At 39.3% G+C, this 21,461-nt stretch overlaps 1 protein-coding gene and 1 pseudogene across 1 annotated transcript in view; both read right to left on the bottom strand.

Moving 5' to 3' along the window:
- HEATR4 (HEAT repeat containing 4) overlaps positions 1–21,461 on the bottom strand; it is a 95,539-nt gene that overhangs the window by 47,799 nt on the left and 26,279 nt on the right. The window contains exons 5-8 of the mRNA XM_027844969.1: positions 19,741–19,884; positions 11,282–11,464; positions 9,931–10,091; positions 2,284–2,451 (exon numbers count right to left, since the gene is read on the bottom strand). Coding sequence (XP_027700770.1) covers positions 2,284–2,451; positions 9,931–10,091; positions 11,282–11,464; positions 19,741–19,884 — 656 coding nt within the window. The remainder of the gene's footprint in view (positions 1–2,283; positions 2,452–9,930; positions 10,092–11,281; positions 11,465–19,740; positions 19,885–21,461) is intronic.
- Positions 789–1,207, bottom strand: LOC114030026 (annotated as a pseudogene).

Here is a 21,461-nt window from a genome sequence, read left to right as displayed (position 1 = left end):
ATGTGTTGTCTTACTGGTCTCTTCCTGGAGGGTCTCTTACTGGAGGTCTCTTACTGGAGGTCGCAGAGCACACACTGGATGACCATTTATTAAGGATGTAGTGGAAGGTATTCTTGCTTAGGTATGGGTTGCATGAGAAGGCCTCTGTGGTCTCTTGAAACTCTTAGATTCCAAGATGCTCTGGTCAGTAACTGAACTTCTGTGTCCCAGTTATTCAACTGTATTTGTACCCACACCTCTAGACAGTGGAGCTGAAAGAACAGTCAGATGTTCAGGGCCGTGGGAATGAAAGGTATAATTTCAGGCCAGGCTTGTGGTATTCAGAGTATATGAGAATAAGATGATCAAGTTGGGCATCCTTGTGGCAAATCTATTTAGATAACTGAAGATACTCCACAAGTACTGGCAGGTTGATGAAATACATCGTGGGGAAAGGGAAGGCTCAGAAAGGGTGGGGCATCTTCATTGTTCTACGAAGATTCATCTAGGGCAGGTAGGAATGGTGGTTAGGGTTTAGTCTTGCTGCTCCCCTTGTTTGGAATGCCCTTTGTATATTCATCTAGATTCTGCACAGTTCAAGACCCAACTCTTCCATGAGGTCTTCCCTGACTAGTCTAGTCTTTAGTAATCTCTCTTCTCCAATTATACTCACAGTAAGTACTGTATAGCCTAGCACTTATTTGCTAATTGTTTTATCTCATCAACTAGACTATAAGCTTCTTTTTTTTTTTATAGGAAGACACTTTAATGGAGCTTTTTTTTTTACAAATAGGCTTTAGGAGAATCAATCAATGCTGCCGGGTATTAGATGCAATCCTGGGCTACAAGTCAGCACACTCCTTGACAACAGGCCTCGTGATGGCTGAGCCTTTCATCTCGCCTTTGTTGTTTATTATGACCCCTGCATTGTCTTCAAAATATAGGAACACACCATCTTTTCTCCGATATGACTCCGTTGCCATATTACCGCTGCTGTATGAACCTTCTTTCAGAGCTCTGGTTTCCCCTTTTTGACTGTGGCCATTACCATGTCACCCACACCAGCTGCAGGAAGCCTGTTTAATCTCCCCTTAATCCCCTTTACAGAGATGATGTACAGGTTCTTGGCACCTGTATTATCAGCACAATTGATGACAGTTCCCACTGGGAAACCCAAGAAAATTCGGAACTTTGCTCCTAAAGACCCACCATGTCCTCGCTTAGACATCTTGATTCCAGGAAAGCACAAAAGAGAGAGGAAACCCATAAGCTTCTTGAAGGGAAGGATTATAGCATCCTTTTTGTTGGTTTTTTTTGGTTTTTAATTCAATTTTATTTTATTTTCAGTTTAGAATTCTCTCCTTCCCTACTCCCTCTCCCCCACCCATTTGACAAGGCAAGAAAAAAACAAAACCCATTACAAATATATGTATATATGTATAATCATCAAAAACAAATTTCCACATTAGCTGTATGACATCCTGTCTAATTTCTACGGACTACAGCAAAAGTAGAATCTTCTCTTGTCTCAGAAGGGTGGTATAATTTTTGCTAAAACAAGGCTCAGATAAGAAGCATAAAAACCATTCCTTCCCTCCCTTCTCTTCCCAAACACTAGGAAACACCTCCTATACTTGTTTACACCAGGAAGACCATGCCAAGGCCTTCCAACATCCATCACTGGACACTGATTAGACATGCAGTACCTAAATATTTATTTTGTTCAGAAAGTTCAAGATCAGGTAGTAGAGGGGGCAGCTAGGCGGTGCAGCAGATACAGCACCGGCCCTGGATTCAGGAGGATCTGAGTTCAAATCCAGCCTTAGACACATAACACTTACTGTGTGACCCTGGGCAAGTCACTTAACCCCCCCCCATCGCCTAACCCCCCCCCCCAAAAAATCAGGTAGTAGAACAGGTAGTCAGGGTCACAGAAATCCATGGAGACATATGGAGATGATTTTTTTTGGGTGGTGGGATATAAGTGTGCTTTGGGTCTTTATACCTGGCCCATACCTGATGCACATCTATGGTGTGGTAGGGGTAGCATTTGGCTGGTAGCTGATCAGTCTGGCAGGGGATTTGTCACAGAAGCTAGCTGCTTCTTAGTGATGCATTGTGATATGACTGGTCTCTTTTAATTTTGATTTTGGTAACCTTTAGAGATAAGAAGTAGTTGTACTGGGATAGAGAGATCTGTTTGGAAAGCACAGTAGAGTGGGAGTGGGGTAGCAAATAGTTATAAGTGTTACCCACCTTATTTATACTGCAAATTAGATTTAGCAGGACAAGAAAAGGATTTACCTGGTTGACACTCCTCCCCCTGATTCGGGAAAGAGCTCGGCAGGCAACAATCCTGTCTTCCCATTGGCAGCTGTTCAGCTCCACAGCAAGTAGGGTATGTATCAGGCTCTGAGGAGACATAAGACATAGTTTAGTGGTTTCTCTGTGCACCCTCAGTAGTGATGGAACCTTGAAAGACTCACCATCATGTGGCATTCAGCATCAGGATCACAAACATGGGATGTCTATCTCCTAGCAGTGGAAAGGTAGGATGCCTACTTCTCCAATTAGAGCCAGCCAACTCAGGTTCCGTTAAAACTGGAGAGTGCAAAAGAGGGGCCTAGCTCACCCAATTTTAAGACAAAACTCCTAGGTTGCTCTTTGACCTTAATTCAGTATTCACTTTCCTCTTTTCTCCTCTTCTCCTTCCATTGACTAATATATAACTTGCCCTATGTATGTTTCATGCCTAATTTGATGTCATTCATATTTCCTAAGTTACCATTTCTTATATGTCTAAGTCGGTGATAGCTTACATGTAAATGCCTTGTCTACAGCTCCTAAAGTTCAGAATCCCAGGTGATGTTGTGGTAGTGAAGTAAGTTAGATATTGACTTCTGGGTAACAAGTAGCCTGGGCTCAGAACATATACACAGAGTGCTGTGATAGTGGATGTACAGTTTGCACATCTTAAAGCACTATATAAGTGCCAATCTTTATTATTGTTATTGTTATTATTAGCCTACAGTCATCAGACTTCCACTGTGATGATAATCTCATTGATAACTTGAGCCTCCTAACGAGCTCCTACAGAGCTTAAGCAATGCTTATAGAGCAATACAGAAGTGTGTGTTGGTAAATGTTTAACAACAGGGTTCCACCCCCCACACAAATAATCTGCATTATTTTATTTTAATAATTTAAACAATAATTTAAAATAGTATTTAATAGTTTAAATATTTAATAATTATATTTAACAATCTGCATTGTTTCATTTATATGTTATAAATTTCACCATTTATTTTCAGCATTCTTTTAAAAAAATTTTTTTTGAGTTCCAAATTCTCTCCCTAGAAGGCAAGCACTGTATTAATATGCATTATTAATACTTCCTTCAGTCTATCTAGACCATCAACAAAACAAAAAATCAAACCCTGATTTGTAGTAATTGTTGTCTGCGGTATAAATGTTCACCTCTGAATGTACAGAACTTTAGTGATGCCAACAATGCCACTGCTTAGTCTATTCCCAATGAGTAGGCAATCAGGGGAACCCATATACACACAGGAGGGCCACATCTAGAAATCCTGATTGCTGGATATGTGCTATCTAGCTAAGCCCACAAACCTCACCTGGCTTCTCCTTTGCTGTGTCCTCACACACAACTCTCTGCATCTCTGCATCTGAACACCAAGGTTGTTCAGGAAATATACCAACTTTGGTCCTGCTTCTTTTGAGTATACCAGTTACAGCATCCCTGGGCAGAAGGGCTGAGGCACCCAGTCAACCTTCCACTAGATGCAATCACTAGCCGTGTCCCAGTAGAAACTTCTTAGACAAGTCCTGTGAGGCTGTTCCCTGTCCCACATGAGTTATCTCCTACCCCCACGCTCCTCTACACTTTTCTTTCCTTACTCTACTGAGATAAGATTATGTGTGTGTAAGAATCCACCTTGCAGTCACAGTCCCTCTAACTTGAAACAGCTTACCAAAATTCATGTGGTAACTTCATCTACTTCCTTTCACTTGCATCAACAGCAGCAATTTCTTTATTTTAAATTTTTTTTTTATTTTTTAAACACGTGTTTTTAAAACTTTGGGTTCCAAATTTTCTCCCTTCCTCCCTCCCCACCCACCCTTATTGAAAAGGCAAGCAACTCAATATAGGTTGTACAGGTGCAGTTATGCAAAACACGTCCATAGTAGACATGCTGTGAAAAACTAATTCTATTTTCCTTAATCCTATCCTGCCCTCCTCCATTTATTCTATTCTTTCTTTTGACCCTGTCCCTCCTCAGAAGTATTGCTTCTGATTACCCCCTTTCCCAATCTGCCCTCCTTTCTATCATCCCCCTACTCTCTTGTCCCTGTAACCCCCTATTTTCCTGTAGGGTAATACAGATTTCCATACCCAATTGAGTGTGTATGTTATTCCCTCCTTAAGTCAAATCCTGTGAGAATGAGATTCACTCATTCCCTCTCACCTTCCCCCATTTCCCCTCCACTGTAAGAGTCTTTTCTTTTGTTTTTTTTTGTGAGATGGTTTACCCTGTTCTACCTCTCCCTTTCTCCTTCTCCTAGTATAATCCTCTCTCCCCCCTTAATTTTATTCTCCAGATATGACCCCTTCATCTTCAACTCACCCTGTGCCATCCATCTATCTATCTATCTATCTATCTATCTATCTATCTATCTATCTATCTATCTATATACATACATACATATAATTTTTTTCCCTCCAACTACCCAAATACTGACAAAGGTCTCAAGAGTTACATATATCATCTTTCCATGCAGGAATGTAAACAGTTCAACCTTAATAAGTCTCTTATGATTTCACTTTCCTGTTTACCTCTTCATGTTCCACTTGAGTCTTATATTTGAAAGTCAAATTTTCTATTCAGTTCTGGTCTTTTCATCAAGAATGCTTGAAAGTCCTCTATTTCACTGAATGACCATTTTTTCTCCGAAGGATTATACTCAGTTTTGCTGGGTAGGTGATTCTTGGTTGTAATCCTATCTCCTTTGCCCTCTGGAATATTATATTCCATGCCCTGCAGTCGCTTAATGTAGAAGCTGCTAAGTCATGTGTTATCTTTATTGTGTTCCCACAATACTTGAATTGTTTCTTTCTGGCTGCTTGTAATATTTTGTCCTTGACCTGGGAACTCCGGAATTTGGCTACAATATTCCTAGGAGTTTTCCTTTGGGGATCTCTTTCAGGAGGAGATCAGTGGATTCTTTCAATTTCTATTTTGCCCTCTGGTTCTAAAATATCGGGGCAGTTTTCCTTGATAATTTCTTGAAAGATGATGTCTAGGTTCTTTTTTTGATCATGGCTTTCAGATAGTCCAATAATTTTTAAATTCTCTCTCCTGGATCTATTTTTCAGGTCAGCTCTTTTTCCAATGAGATATTTCACATTGTTTTCTAATTTTTCATTCTTTTGGATTTGTTTTACAGTGTCTTGATTTCTCATAAAGTAACTAGCTTCCAATTGCTCTATTCTAATTTTTAAGGAAGTATTTTCTTTCTTTTTTTTTTTTTAAGAAGTATTTTCTTCAGTAATCTTTTGGACTTCCTTTTCCATTTGGCCAATTTTGCTTTTTAGGGCATTCTTCTCATCGGCTTTTTGGACCTCTTTTGCCATTTGGGTTAGGCTATTTTTTAAGGTGCTATTTTCTTCAGTATTTTTTTGGGTCTCCTTTAGCAAGCTGTTGACTTGTTTTTCATGATTTTCTTGCATCACTCTCATTTCTCTTCCCAGATTTTCCTCTACTTCTCTTACTTGCTTCTCAAAATCCCTTTTGAGCTCTTCCAAGACCTGGGACTGATTCATATTTTTCTTGGAGGCTTTGGATGTAGGAGTTTTGACTTTGTTGTCTTCTTCTGGTTGTATGTTTTGATCTTCTTTGTCACCAAAATAAGATAATATAGTCTGACTCTTTTTGTGCTGCTTACTTATGATCCTGGGCAATTACTTGAATTTTAAACTCTTTGTTAAGGTAAGAGTCTGCTTCCAATGTGGGGAATGTACTGTCTCAAGCTTTGGGGGTTTGTACAGCTGTTTTCAGAGCTACTTCTAGGGACCTATAAATTTTTAGTTCTTCTAAGGTGGTATGATAAGGGGCAAGGTGTTTCCTTTCCACCACCATAACTAGCTCCACCACCACACCAGCACTCCTCCTCGCCCCAGGACCACCTCTCAGAACTGTGACCCAGATCCAAGCACGGGCAAAGCAAGAGAATCCTGCCTCAGCTCTGGCAAAGAGATCCCTGCAATCCCCCTCTGATCAGCCACTCTATTCCCCCTCAGTCTGTGGGCCAGAAGCTCAGGAGGCAGTTGTGGCCCACACTTGGGACTTGCGGCTGAGACCTAGCTTCTCTCTCTCTCACCACAGTCACAGACTTTTCCTACTGACCTAAGTTGTCTTTGGCGTTCATGGGTTGAGAAGTCTCAACGGCAGCAATTTCTTCCCACAAACACCTGCAGTCTTCATCTGTACTATGAGACCACTTCTTGTCTTGGCAGGACTTACTTGAAAATATTTTTTTCAAACATTGAAAATATTTCTTCCCCTTATGATCAGGCTCATTCTTGTGCTCTGCTCAATAATATCCTTAATTCATGTGCATTTCAGAGCCTTTGCTTCTGAGATCTGTTTGTTTCTTCAAATTAATAGTTATAGCATCTCAGTGTGATGCAATCTAATCTTAAAATACACCTGGAACAGTAGCCACCTTTTCCCACTCTTTCTTTCCTAAATATTCCAGTTAAAAACTGCCTCTAGGCACCATCAGAAGGATGGGGGCAGCTGTTTATGGTGTCATTCACCTGCTCCCCACACCTTTACTGAGTTTACAGTCACACAGCCCAAGGGTAGAAAAACCAGGATTGGATCCAAGGTCTCCCAGATTCTAGTTCAATATTCATTCCACCACAGCATATCACCTCTGGCTAACTATTTTGATGGGAAAGATGGAGATTAGTGTCTGGTACTGCTAAACCTCCTTCCTTTAAATTTTTTTTTCATTAGTTCCTTTGATATTATTGGCTTTTTGTTCTTCTAAGTGAATTTTATTATTTTTTCTGATTCAGTAAAATATTTTTTGACAATTGGGATGTCATTGAATATATAAATTAGTTTAGGTAAAATTATCATTTTTATTATATTGGTTACCAATTAATTTATCATATTATACATAATATATTACATTACATATTAAATGACAATCATTGAGATTGTAATTTTATTGTATTTATTATATTGGTCATTTTATTATATTACATTATATATTGTTATATATTATTATATTGGCCTACCCATGAACAATGAATATTTCTCCAATTATTTAAATCTGATTTTATTTGTATAAAAAGGTTTTTTTTATATAATTTTGTTTACATCGCTCCTGGATTTGTTTTGGCAGGTATACTCTCAGACATTTTTACTGTCTAGAGATTAGTAGAATAACTAACAGAATACTTATGTGGTTTCAGCTGTTTGAACGATTGGACCCCCAAAGAAGTCATTAATGCTTTAGTATCTGCTTAGAAGGACATCATTAGTAGAGTGCCCCAGGGATCTGTAATTGGTTTTTTTGCTACATGAGACCAGCACTCACTTGTGGCGCTTGGGTTATATGGCTTTAGGACTGCCTTCTTTAAGCCAATGGAAACATGGCTTATCACCGAGTTCATTATTTAGGAAGAGAATTTAATTAAATAGGTGCAATATCTGGACTGCCTACCAGCCCAGACTTTGTTAGTTACTGTCTCCTATGCATGCATGAGCTACTCCTTTTCTGAGAGGCTGCAATATCCCTCCTGGTATCCTGTGGAAGCTCAGCCTACCAACAAGGTTGCTTCCCTATTGAATAGCCTATGAGGCAGCGGTAGGCTAAAGCAACTTCAATTGGCCCCTTGATGGCTGGGTCTAAATTCCATCTAGAAAATGAAATAGAATATTGCTCAAAATGTTAAAATACGAAGCTTGCAGTCTATACATAGCTCAGAGTCCCTATCTCATCTGTGGGTTCAACTCACTTTTTGCTACATTAATAGATTCAGAGACTTAGCATTTTGTGATCAAATAGTTAAGTGTACATAGAAAAAAAGTGAAAAGATAACTAAACCAAATGTTCCTGTAGGGAAATATTTGTCTCCATCCATAACCTAGCTTTCTTCCTGGATACCTCTCAGATCTTTTGGTGCAAATTGATAGAATCCCAACTACACATATATGAAGATAGTGAAAAGAAATTGTAGGAGGAATGTACACTACTTATCTCAAACATGACTACAAGGGGAATTGGTTTTCCTGGCTTGGCAAGGTCAGAGTGAAGAAAAGAAGGAGTGAAAAGAGATTACAACATATAGATAGCATCCTTTTATCCTATCGTGCAACTTCTGCTCCATTGCAAATGAGAGTTCAACAAGACCCCCAAAAGGAGTTGGGGGAGATGCAGTCTCCCTCTCATATAATAGATGAATCAGATATTGCTCTACTAGTGTCTTTCCATCTCTGTAAATCAACTCCCCAGGCCCAGGATAAAGCAATAATTCAAAGAATAAGGTAAATTTTCTCTGGCTGTAGCTACTCGATGTTTTTTTTTAAATCAATACTTTGGATAAATGCAAAGATGGCATGTTTATCAAACTTGCTAACTGCACAAAGTTGGGAAAGATGTCTTAAGATCTTGACCAAAAATGGGCCAAATGTAATTAAGATGAAATTTAATAGAAGTGAATATAATAAATATAAAACTCAAACCTTTTACTTAGGTTCAAAAAATCAATCTCATGGGTAATAAAGGAAGCACAACTAGATAGCAATTCATCCAAAAAAAAAGGAAAAGATGGGTTTTAGTGGTCTATGAACTAAATATGAATCAACAGTGTGTTATGGTAGTCAAGAAAGCTAATATAATATTAGGCAGCACTAAGAGAGGCATATTAATAAGGAATAAGGCAATGATAGTCCTGCTGTATTCTGCTTTGGAAGATCATTTTCAGTTGAGGTTACCACACTTCAAGAAAAACATAATCGATGATCTGGAGAGTGTCCAGAGAAGGGCAACCAGCATGGTTACAGGTCTCAAATTCTGCCTTATGAGAACTGATTAAAGTAACTGGGGGTGTTTAGTCTTGAGAAGGGAAGATACAGGGGCCCTTGATTGATGTCTTTAAGTATTGGAAGCACCATCAGGTGGAAGAGGGGATTATCTTTGTTCTTTTTGGTCCCAGAAAACAGAAATAGGAGAAACAAGTCAATGTTTCCCAGAGGCAAGTTTAGAGTCAATGTGAGGGAAAACTTACTAACAATTAGATTACCCAAGAGTACAACGGGTGTCTCTGCAGTTACTGAACATTGGAGGTCTTCGAGTAAAGGCTGGATGGCTACTTTTGGGCCATGTTGTTGAAGGGATTCTCATTCAGGAATGGATCTGGAGTAGATGAAACTTTGAGTTTACTTCCAACTCTGAGATTCTGTGAACTCTCTAGAAACCTGAGTCTTGTTCCCTACAGACTCTTAGACTTTTTGTTTGATTTTCTGCTATCTCCAAGCTCTGTCTTGTCCTGATGTCTGGAAACTGAGTCCTCTATCATTCTCAGCTCCTCCCTGCCTTGAGAATTAACCACCATTAACTTTCCCAAATTTGGACCCAGCTACTGTCCAAACCCTGATATGCCAATATGGGTCTAGGCATGCCAGTCTACAGTTGCCATAAAGAATCAGACATATGATAAATGCTTATGTTTTTGGAAGACTATGAATGGCCCCCTTCAGTGGCGAGGTATTAGTATAGACAGATCGTGGAGTCCACCCTTATGAAGGTAACTTGATAGGAAAATGTACAATCCCACCATAATTTGGCTGTAAGAATAGCACAAGATCCAATTTCTGTCTTGATCTCTCTCTGTATGCCTCTAGAATGGGCACCTACTGTCTTATCACTGAGATAGCTCAGCAGGAGACAAGTTTGTTCCTCTGTTTCCTTGTCCTTTCTGCAAAACAGTTGGTAGAGGATTCTCTTCACCACAGCAAAAGAAGCAATCCCGTCCAGAGCCAGGCACTGGGCTGCTGCCCAGCTGTCAGCATCATTACCTGTCAAGATGGAATTGGAGGAAGAGTAGAAGGATCATGGAGCAGTTAGAATTTTATTTCCATAGTCTGAGGACTATTCCTCTGGGATGGTCCCATCCTAAAGCCTGCCCTTCAACTCCCCGAACCCTTAAACCATGCCCTTGGGTGATCTCACTTTAGATGGGCTACATAGGTGACTTAGCTAGGGATGAGAAGGGATAAGTGCTCCTTAAAGCATACCCATAGCTTGAATAAGCCACTATAATCAAGGGCTTCAAAAAAGCATTCACATTCTTACCCTATGTCCCTTCCCCCATCTCAAATGTCTTGAGCAAAACCAAGTAAATACTGCAATAGTATATAATGCCTCTCATACAGTAGATACTCAATAAATGCTTCAGTGATTAATTGATTCAAAAAGAATTTTCCTTAGAGGCCAAAAGTTGTTGGGCAAAGGTATATAGGAGACGGTGATGGTAGGCTAGATCCCTGATTCTTACCTGAGCCCTCTCTTTCCTTAGATAACATGGCTTGACTTTTGAGAGTATGAAGAAATTGTCTTATATCTCAGCTTAATAACCTTGTCGTGCTCTGCTTAATTGTGATTTTTTTTTCTTTTAAGAATGAAGGGGCTCAAAAAAACCCCCACAAAAAACAGGGCAGCTAGACAGCACAGTGGACAGAGCACTGGCCCTGGAGTCAGGAGGACCTGAGTTTAAATCTGATCTCAGACTTTTGACACTTATTAGCTGCGTGACCCTGGGAAATCACTTAACCCTGATTGTCTCATTAAAAAAAGGGGGCAGCTAGGTGGTGCAGTGGATAGAGCACTGGCCCTGGAGTAAGGAGGACCTGAGTTCAAATCCGGCCTCAAACTCTTAACACTTACTAGCTATGTGACCTTGGGCAAGTCACTTAACCCTATTGCCTAGCCGAAAAGAAGAAGGGGCTTCTTGGTCTAGAAGAAGCCTATTTGGACCGTGAGACAATAACCCAGAGACTATCTGAGGTTAACATGCCAGAATTGTAGGCATGATAGACAGGAAAAAACAATAACTCCTGGAGTGCCCTTTATAAAACCAACCTCTAGTGTGATAGCAAATTTTCCAGAGGGTGATGATGGAAAGTAGAGGATTAGAGAAGGCTGATGGAGGGCAGCCCTTCAATATCCCCAGGTTCAGAGGAAAAGTGTTGGTACGTTAGCGCCTCACCTACTGCCAGAGCATTCTGCATGATTTCCTGGGCTTGGCTGTCATGTGCTTGGATGGTGTAGTGGCACACAGCTGCTGCCATGCGTACACTGGCATTCTTATCCCTTAGCGCTTCCTTGAGCACAGGCTGTAGTTCCTTTGGTATCTCCTGGATGGGCTCAGTTTGAATAGAATCTTCATTGTCTGTTATCATAAGAGAGGAAGGTCAGAAAGCTTCTTCTCATGCCCTTCTCCATCACATATCAGAAGTAAATTGAAAAGTTCCCTATCAGGGTGAACCAGATTAAAATATAATTGGGAAAATGATGAACAAAAATTTAACTATAATAAAACAGATAATGTTAACTTGTGGTTTTCTAAATCAACATACCACCCAAGGGAACCATGCCTACTTGAGTTTGACACCACTGCTGTAGAGTGCACATTGTTGGTTCTGATGCATGACCTTGGTGGTTGTGTGCTGATAAAAATTTAACAACCAACCTTCTGAAAGTAGCACAACACAGTTTTAAATTTAATCTTCATTATTAACATTTACTCCGTCACTTTAAGTATAGACAATCAACAAAACACTAAGTCAAGCCCTGATTGGTACTTCTCTTATTTCCAAGGTGTGAATGCACTGAAAATTTAACAACCAGCTTTTGACAGCTGGTTTGACTTGGCTCCAGCATACCTCTGGACCTTGAGCAAGTCATCTTTATTTCTCTGGGGCTTGGGGTTCTCATCCGTAAAATGGAAGCTTTGAGCATGATGCCTTCCAAGTCTCTTCCGTCTTTACCTGGTCCAGTGCAGGTGTTTTATGTTCATTTATTCAACAAGTATTTATTGGGCCCCTATTTAAATAGTATGAATAGTGAAGAGGGCAGGACAAAAGCACAGCTCTGGACAGTCATGAGACTAGAGAAAGAACAAGGTGAGAAAGTATTCAGTCAAAGGCCTTCTAGCAGATAACAGCTCAATGTGTTACCGTAAAGCTGTTGGTAAGACTCTGTTGACGATCAGTTACCTGACCAAGGAGTTTCAGAAACAAGAAAAGACAGGAAAGTATAAGAAGAGATGTAAAGTCGCCTATCAAAAGGCCTTGCTTAAGATCTATGGGAACAGAATCCCCAGGATACAGTTTGCTATAAAAGTTAATACTAAGGGGCGGCTAGGTGGCATAGTGGATAGAGCGCTGGCCCTGGAGTCAGGAGGACCTGGTTCCAATCCGACCTCGGACACTTGACACTTACTAGCTATGTGACCCTAGGCGAGCCACTTAACCCCGATTGCCTCACCGAAAAACAAAAACAAAAACAAAAAAACTACCAAAAAAAGTTAGTACTAAGGCATAGGGAACTTGAGTAGGTTGTGGAAGATAGGAAAATATTTTAGGGACTGCAGAGGTTTTACTATGTTTGTGTTGTTTCCAGAGACAATTAATAGCTACATATGTACAAAATGCAGACTGCTCTCTCTACTAGAGGAGGAAGAAGGAGGGCTGAAGGAATGTGGGCTTCTCAGGAAAAATTAGCTTTTTCTCCCTCTTGAGGTTATTTTATGTACTTTGTATTTACTTATGAATTTTTTATATCACCCCTCTTCCAGTAGAATGTAAGCTCCTTGAAGTCAGGGACTGTTCTTTTTTGTCTTTGTATCCACAGCTCTTAGTCAAGTGTCTGGTACATAGTAAGAGCTTAATAAGTATTTGTTAAATTAAAATGATGTTTTAAGAGGAAAACAAAGGGGGAGAAAAAACTATGAAACCACAGAGGAAAACCCTATCCCATGTCAGGAGATTGGAGGGTAGAAGAGCAACCTGGAGAAGAATGGGAAGAAAAACCATTGGAGCTAGATAATAAGCATTTTTATAGTACTTTAAGATTTGCTAAGTACTTTGCAAGTATTATCTCATTTTATTCTTACAGCATCCCCAGGTGGGTAGATATTATTATCATTTTTTTTAATAAATGAGGAAACTGAGGTTGACAAAAATTAAGTGACTTCCCTAAGGTCACATGGAAGTAAATGTTTAAGGCTGGATTTGAATTCAGGTCTTCCTGACTATGTTGTGCCACCTGTCTTATTTAATGATGTTGAAGCTATTCCTATGGAAGGTAGAACTGAATCCTCTGATGAGGAAATAGTTTCTTGTTCTTCATCAAGTGGTGTCGAGGATTTATTGGTACATCCAGGAGAGAAAGAGCATTTATTTATTTAATTTATTTATTTTTAGTTTTCAACATTTGCTTTTATAAGATTTTGAGTTCTAATTTTTCCTTCCTCCCTCCGCTTCTCTCTCTCCAAGATGGCAGGGAATCTGAGATAGGCTGTACATCTATTAAACATATTTCCACATTAGTCATGTTGAGAAAGAAGAATCAGAACAAAAGGGAAAAACCAGGAGAAAGAAAAAACAAAAAACAAAAAAGGAAAGAGAAAATAGTATATTTCGATCTGCATTCAGACTCCATAGTTCTTTGTTTGGATGTGGATTTTCCACATTCCATTTTGGATGTAGCATTTTCCATCATGAGACTTTTGGAGATGTCTTAGATCCTTGCATTGCTCAGAAGAGCTAAGTCTATCAAAGTTAGGCATTGTACAATGTTGCTGTTACTGGGTACAGTGTTCTCCTGGTTCTGCTTTCTCATAAAGGACATATGACAAAGGTGATATCGGCATCCAGGGAAAGAACTGATAAATAGAAGTACATGTAGAATAATTTTACACATATATATGTATGTGTAAATATATATATGTATATGTACATGTATGTATATGTACATGTCTAATGGTAGCCATGGGGGGGAGAGAAAAAAAAGAAAAAAGGAAAAAAAGAAATTTACATGATAATTTTGTTGCATATTTGAAAGAAATAGCAAGTTGTGCATAGTAGATTTGTAGTTTCACGTGCAATCATCTTTTATTGTACTAAGTTATGGAAACACTTGTTTTATTCCATAAATTAAAGTAAAATAAAAATTTTAAAGGAAAAAAAAGATAAGAGGACATGGCAAAGAAATAGCTGGCTAAGGAAGTTGTTTCACTGAGGGGAATTTGGATTTTTGGACCAGGACTTAAGAGATAATAATTTTGGCTGCTGGCTAGGGATACAGTACAGGTATGGAGTACATCTGACAAGAACCTGGAAGAATACATTTGTCTAAAGACTTCAAGATCTGATCAACAGGGATTTAAATTGAAAATGGAGGTAGAAGGAGAAAACTGCTCACATACAACTGCTAAGCCATATATCATAGGGAGAAACAGATGCCAGAGAATAACAAAAAATAAAAATAATAGGGAAGTTACCCAGTAATCCTCAGAAGACAATATCCAGGAGGAGGAGCAGTAAAAATACTTTTAGTCTCAGATGTCTATACATAAGTACATAGAATATTAGTAATAAACAAGGAAACAAAAGAACTCAACATTAGGAAAGTACGTTCAACTTCATATTAGTATAACTGAAACTTGGTAGGATATAACTTATGACTGGAATACAACAATGGAAGAAATGCCCTGCCTCAAAAAGAACAGCTTAGATAAGAAGTTTGATGGTATAGTGTTATATTTCTTTTTTTTTCTTTTTAAAAATTAATTTATTTATTTTTAGTTTTCAACATTCATTTCCACAAGATTTTGAGTTTTAGATTTTCTCCTTTCTCCCTTCCCCAAGACAGTGTGCAATTTGACATAGGCTCTACTTGTACATCATATTAGACATATTTTCCCATTAGTCATGATGTAAAGAAGAATTAGAACTGATGGGGGGAACCATCAGAACGAAGCAATAAGACAAAACAACAAAAGAAAAGGAGAGCAAATAGTATGCTTCCATTTGCATTCAGACTCCATAGCTCTTTCTCTGGATGTGGATAGCATTTTCCATCAGGAGTCTTTTGGAGTTGTCTTAGATCCTTGCATTGCCGAGAAGAGCCAAGTCTATCAAAGTCAGTCATCACACAATGTGGCCGTTACTGTGTATAATTTATTCCATATACCACAACTTGTTCAGCCATTCCCCAACTGATGGGCATCCCCTCAATTTCCAATTCTTTGCCATCACAAAAAGAGCTGCTATAAGTATTTTGTACAAGTGAGTCCTTTTCCTGTTTTTATTATCTCTTTGGGATGCAGATGTAGAAGTGGTATTGCTGGGTCAAAGGGTATGCACATTTTTATAGCCTTTTAGGCATAGTTCCAAATTGTTCTCCAGAATGGTTGGATCAGTTCACAACTCCACCAGCACCATTAGTGTTCCAATTTTCCCACACCTTCTCCAACATTTATCATTGTCCTGTTTTGTCATGTTGGCCAATCTGATAGGTATGATGTGGTACCTCAGAGCTGTTTTGATTTGCATTTCTCTAATCAATAGTGATTTAGAGCACTTTTTCATATGACTATAGATGGCTTTAATTTATTCATCTGAGAACTGCCTGTTTATATCCTTTGACCATTTATCAATTGGGGAATGACTTGTATTCTTATAAATTTGACTTAATTCTCTATATATTTTAGAAATGAGGCCCTTATCAGAGAGACTGGTTGTAAAAATTCTTTCCCAATTTTTTACCTTCCTTCTAATCTTGGTTGCATTGGCTTTGTTTGTGTAAAAACTTTTCAATTTTAATGTAATCAAAATTATCCATTTTGCATTTCATAATGTTCTCTATCTCTGTTTGGTCATAAATTCTTCCCTTCTCCATAGATCTGATAGGTAAACTATTCCTTGCTCTTCTAAGTAACATTGTATTTCGAAAAGATGTGCTTCTGTGTGGAAGTCCATGAACAAGAGGAGGAAGCATGATGAAACGCATTTGGGTGAATATTAAAGAAGGGATAAAAAGAGGTGATACTGGGTCAAAACCCCTCTGGGTCAAAAGGAAAATAGATGATAAATGCCAAAGGGATACTGTAGGCATCAGGCAGAGGTTATCTATACATCTGCTGAAGATCTTTCTTTGCCAAAAGCATCTCAGTGAAGAAATTCTTGCCTTTCCTTCAAAAGGTTGTAGATGTGGTGACAAGGGAATTGTTATCTGTGATCCCAGATACTATGGGGCTATTCAGGCCTGATCAGACATTTATTTATGGATAATTTTGGAGACAAGGAGAGACCTTTTCAACTTGTTTAAAGAGATAAGGCTTAACATAACAGAAAATAAAACTACATAGTTGTAACAGGGATCATGGAACTCCCTAATTTTCTGGATTAGGACACCTAACAGCAATATTCATCCTCCAACTGTGAGGTGCTCCAGTCCAACAAATCAGGGAGTTCTCCTGATCATCCTTATTAACATAGGTATGCAGAATAATAAATAATTGGCATATGTACATATATATATACATACACACACATATATGAAAGTATATATGTGTGTGTGTGTGTGTGTGTGTGTGTACAAGAATTCTCTCCATCTCTAAATTTCTTGGCTGTTTGTTACCTTAAAACAGACTGCTTGATTTGAATTTTTCCTTTAATTCAATTCTCCTGAGCCAGTCTCCAGAGTCTATAGTATACTATAGGCATGATAACAAACTTCCGTATCTCTTTGTTAAGTGATAGTTCATTCCTATACTTCTCATTTAACCCATTGCGATGTTCAAATAGCCCAAAATACAGATCTGAGAGGGCAGGTAATAAAGAGCAACTTGTTAACTCACCAATCACTGCCTTAAGACCCATAGGAAGCAAGGAAAATCAAAGGTTGGACCATTCCTTTACAGAAAGGGAAAACTAGGAATCCATCTTTGTTTTGTTTTTTCTTTTTTTGCTAGGCAATAGGGTTAAATGACTTGCCCAGGGTCACACAGCTAGTTAAGTGTCAAGTGTCTGAGGGTGGATTTAAACTCAGATCCTTCTGACTCCAGGGCCGGTGCTCTATCCACTGCACAACCTAGCTGTCCCTGGGAAGCCATCTTTGGAGCCACTACTTGTAATCACATTGCACACAATTGCCCTGAATGTAAACTTGGAGATTTGTAGCATCTCCCATTTCCAGCCCTTTGAACTCCCTTTTCTTGAGCTTCTAGTAGCTATACAGAATTTATCCTTCAATAAATCTCATTTGGATGTTAATTTTGTGCATGAGCTCTCTCTCCTTTTTTCCTTATGTATTTGGAGAAGCATTGGCCACTAAATTAGGAATTAGGATGAGTAGGAGAACTCTATTAATCCTTTTCATTCTCAGAAGAAGAATCCTAAAAATCTAAGAGAATGTCATTAATTGAGTTTGCTAAAGCAAAAGTGTGCTTTGGAGGTTAAGGAGAACAAAAAGTCATAGAAACTTTTAATAGGGAATGAATGCCCAAATTAAATAGACAGGCTAGAATGATGGACCAAATCTAACAAGATGAAATTTAATAAGGATAAATGCAGAATCATACACTGAAGTTTAAAACACACACACACATACTTACACGCATATATATACACACACCTGTACAGGTATGGGATGAGAGAGGTACAATTACAATTATCCCTTCCACATAGCAACCTTCCTCATCATGGTTTCACTATATTGTGGGTTGGCATAAGAAATTAAATGGGAATTTTGGGGAGTTTTTGAAAGTCACAGACGACATGCAAAGGCCAGCAGATGACACAGAAAGTTCAGAAACTCAGAAATGCATAAAATATATGTATAGTGTTATATAATATAAACCCAAATTTTAGAATGAAGTACTGTAAACACTCTATGAAAGAAAAAGAAAAAGAAAAAAATTCAGAGTTCTTCTCTGCTATGAAAGGAGGGCCAAAAATTTTATGTGGATTTTCTAGATAGAAAAGGTGCCGCCCCCCTAATCCCTGCATTGTGGAAGGGATAACTGTACAAGAAGAGTTCATGTGACAAGTGCCTGGAAGTTTTAGTGGACCACAACTCAATGTAAGCTAAAAATGCAAAAACAATCTCGGGCTGAATAGAAGCCTAGTATCCAGAACTAGGGAATTTACAGTATGACTATACTCTGTTCTGGTGAGAACATACCTGAAAAATTACATTCAGTTCTGGGTGCTACATTTTAGGAAGGACATTGGTAGATATATGAATACCCAGAGAAGGTTGACCAGGGATGGAGGTGGAATCTGGAACCATCAAATGTTCGATGATTGTTTGAAAGAATGTAGCTATTTAGCTCGTAGATCTAGTATAATGGCTGTTTTCAAATATTTGGAGACTGTCCTCAGGTTGAATTCTACCCTACAGTATATAAGAATAACATAGTTCAAACAAGCCGGCATGTTCACAAGTGATGTGCAGGTTATACTGAGCTAAATTTATTTCTGGGGAATAAATACAGCTAGAACCTGATGAATGCTTTATATGACAAATCTACTGCCCTCCAAGATGTCTCAAGACTTGTCTGGAAATCTGCACACCCTTTGGTGTATGGAGGGATAATCAGTGTCAAATCAAGCCCCATCCTTTTCCTCTGGGAAGGACAAGAAGGTAAGTTTAGTTTCACTGCATGTGGAAGGTCTGGGCCTGATATAATGCAGATCTTCTTCTGGGGATTCTTTCAGTGAGTGGGATGGGACCAGTCCTCATGCCAAGGGCCAATGTTTTGTTTTTTTTTTTTAAATCATAATCATGTGCCAAAACACATAGTGCATAACCTTAGTGTCCTAAATCCTGAGGCTAGCACCTGCTTTCTCTCTCATGAGTCAATGTACATGATGAAATAAACAGTGTACCCACTCTGCTCGGTCATGGGCCTGCAGTGCCAGGATGCATTACAAATCAACCAATGAATGCTAATAGTCTGCATGTATTATGGTTTCTGAAAACCTTGGCAGTTCTCACCACACAAGTAGCACATAGATAGTACCTAGAACTCCTATGGGCCAAGGATTTGAACCTCCACTCAACCGACTGGGCAAATTCTCATGGTTCCAGGCTCCTGGGTGGAACTTCAGGCAGAGTTTCAGAGTCGAGGACTTGATTTCAAACCCTAGCTCTGTCATTTACTACCTATGCGGTGGTGGTGTTGTTCAGTTGTGTTTGACTTTTCATGACCCCATTTGGGGTTTTCTTGGCAAAGATACTGGAGGGGTTTGCCATTTTTTTCTCTGGCTCAATTTGCAGATGAGGAAACTGAGGCAAACAGTGTTAAGTGACTTGCCCAGGGTCACATAGCACATAAATGTCTGAGGCCTGATTTGAACTCTGGACCAGTGCTCTATGCACTGTGCCGCCTAGCTGCTCCAGAGTAGAAAATTTTCAATAAAGAGTTAAAACCCAAATTAAGTGAAGAGAGGGGGAAAGCAGTAATAGAATTAGAATCAAGAGCTAAGAGGGAAGAGGTCTAAAGAGCAAAGGTAGCTTGGCCTTATTCATCATTTGTCTGTTATCATTTTCTGCTCCCTCCCATCCTATTTCTCATTGGGAAAAATGTAGACTATCCCTGTAGGCACCCGCGCAAAAGCTTTGCTACTATCTAAGGCATCCAATGCTAAGTCCCACCTTTGTCCTCCTCAATGTCATCAGTTCGAGGTCGCTCTATAGCTGCCGTGGCACAGGTGATGATGGCTTCAACCCTGACCTCATCCTGCACGTTGTTCATGTTCCGTAGCAGTCCCTCCACTGTAGCGTCTTGCCATTGGGTAGCTGGAATTGAAGACAGGGACAGGGGGGAAGGTGTGGAGGAAATGAAAAGAACATTACTCAATTAAGATTGGGCACTGTGCTACACCTGGGTTACCAAGAAGTCACTTTTCTCATAAGGAAGAACCATTTAAAACCAGGTAAGATCTCCATCATGGAGGAGTCATTTTGTGGGGAAGAGTCCCTAGGGAGGGAGATGGGATGGGGGGGTCTTTGGGGAAGTGTGATCCTCTTGTGATGTCCTTGACCAACTTCTTTCATCACTAATATAGGGAATTCTCAATCACCACCATCTAGAAAATGTGTAGGAAGGGCTGTTTCTCTTCCAAATTTTTCCCCTGGAATTCATGGTCTTTCTCCTCTCTCCTCTCCTATGGTATATCTATGGCCATACCACCCGGTATATGCCTGATCTTTGATCTCAACAAAATAAGCAGATTTGGGCCTAGTTAGTACTTGGACAGGAGAGTTCTTGGGAATACTAGGCGATAAAGGCTTTTTTTTTTTGGTGGTCTAGTGGAAAGGGCTTTGGATTTAGAGTTAATGGGTCTGGGTCCCAAATCTTGACTGCCATTTACTATGTAACTTTCATTTTTCTAGGCCTTATTTTTTTCATCTGTAAAATAAGGGGATTGGACTAGATGGTTTCTAAAGTCCCTTCCCACTCTAAATTTTTAATCCTATGATCTCTTCCACTCAATGTCCATTGCAATACAATGCTTGGCCACTTTTAACGTGCATAATTCTTTTGCTATGTATATATATATAGTTTGATTGATATAGTTTGATATATAGATTGATTTAATTCCACTTATAGCCTGACACTTTGGATAGTTATTCTTACTTTTTTTTTTTAACCATTATTCCTAACCCCATTTCAGTCTAGACCCCCTTTCTCTTTGGGATCCCATTGACCCTGAGGATGTAAGTTCCTTTTGGTTTGACTCCTCTATTCACTCCTCAATTTCAGGTCATACCTGAAATTTCAACTACCTGAGCCCCTTACTCAACCCACTTCCTGAATTCCTCTCCACACATCTTTTGTAAACAAGTTTTTCTTTAGGTTTCTTTGGATTGAATGACACAATTCATCTTATGTTGGGTCTTTCTGAGCCCTGCTTTAACCCTCCCTTGGTTCTTGATTCCTCTGTCCCCTCCCCTTATAAAAATAATAGAATCACAGAATGTCTAAGCTCAAAGGGACCTTATAAATTATCCTGTCAGCCTCTCCCCCCACCAACCTGAACATCCTGAGATCCAAAGGTGAATTGATTTGTCCCAAGACATCCAATTATCTCCTGATAGAAGCAGGACCTGAACCCACATTTTCTTACTCCCTAGTTCAGGGGGCTTTCTACTATATCCTACTGCCTCCTAAGTGGCCAACACTCTTGCCAACATCAACAAAGTTTTCAGCTTCTTGCATATCTATCCCAGCCCTCTTGGCAGCTTCAGGGCCAGTGTCTTTTCTCAGAAACCATTAGTATAGAGGCAGTCATGTGGCACAGTGCATGGAGTACTGGCCCTAGAGTCAGGGGTATCTCAGTTCAAATCTGGCCTCAGACACTTACTAGCTCTGT

This window comes from Vombatus ursinus, unplaced genomic scaffold (assembly GCF_900497805.2).
Source record: "Vombatus ursinus unplaced genomic scaffold, bare-nosed wombat genome assembly UNPS02014945.1, whole genome shotgun sequence".
Classification (NCBI taxonomy): Eukaryota; Metazoa; Chordata; class Mammalia; order Diprotodontia; family Vombatidae; genus Vombatus; species Vombatus ursinus.
This window is presented reverse-complemented; position numbering and strand designations above follow the sequence as displayed.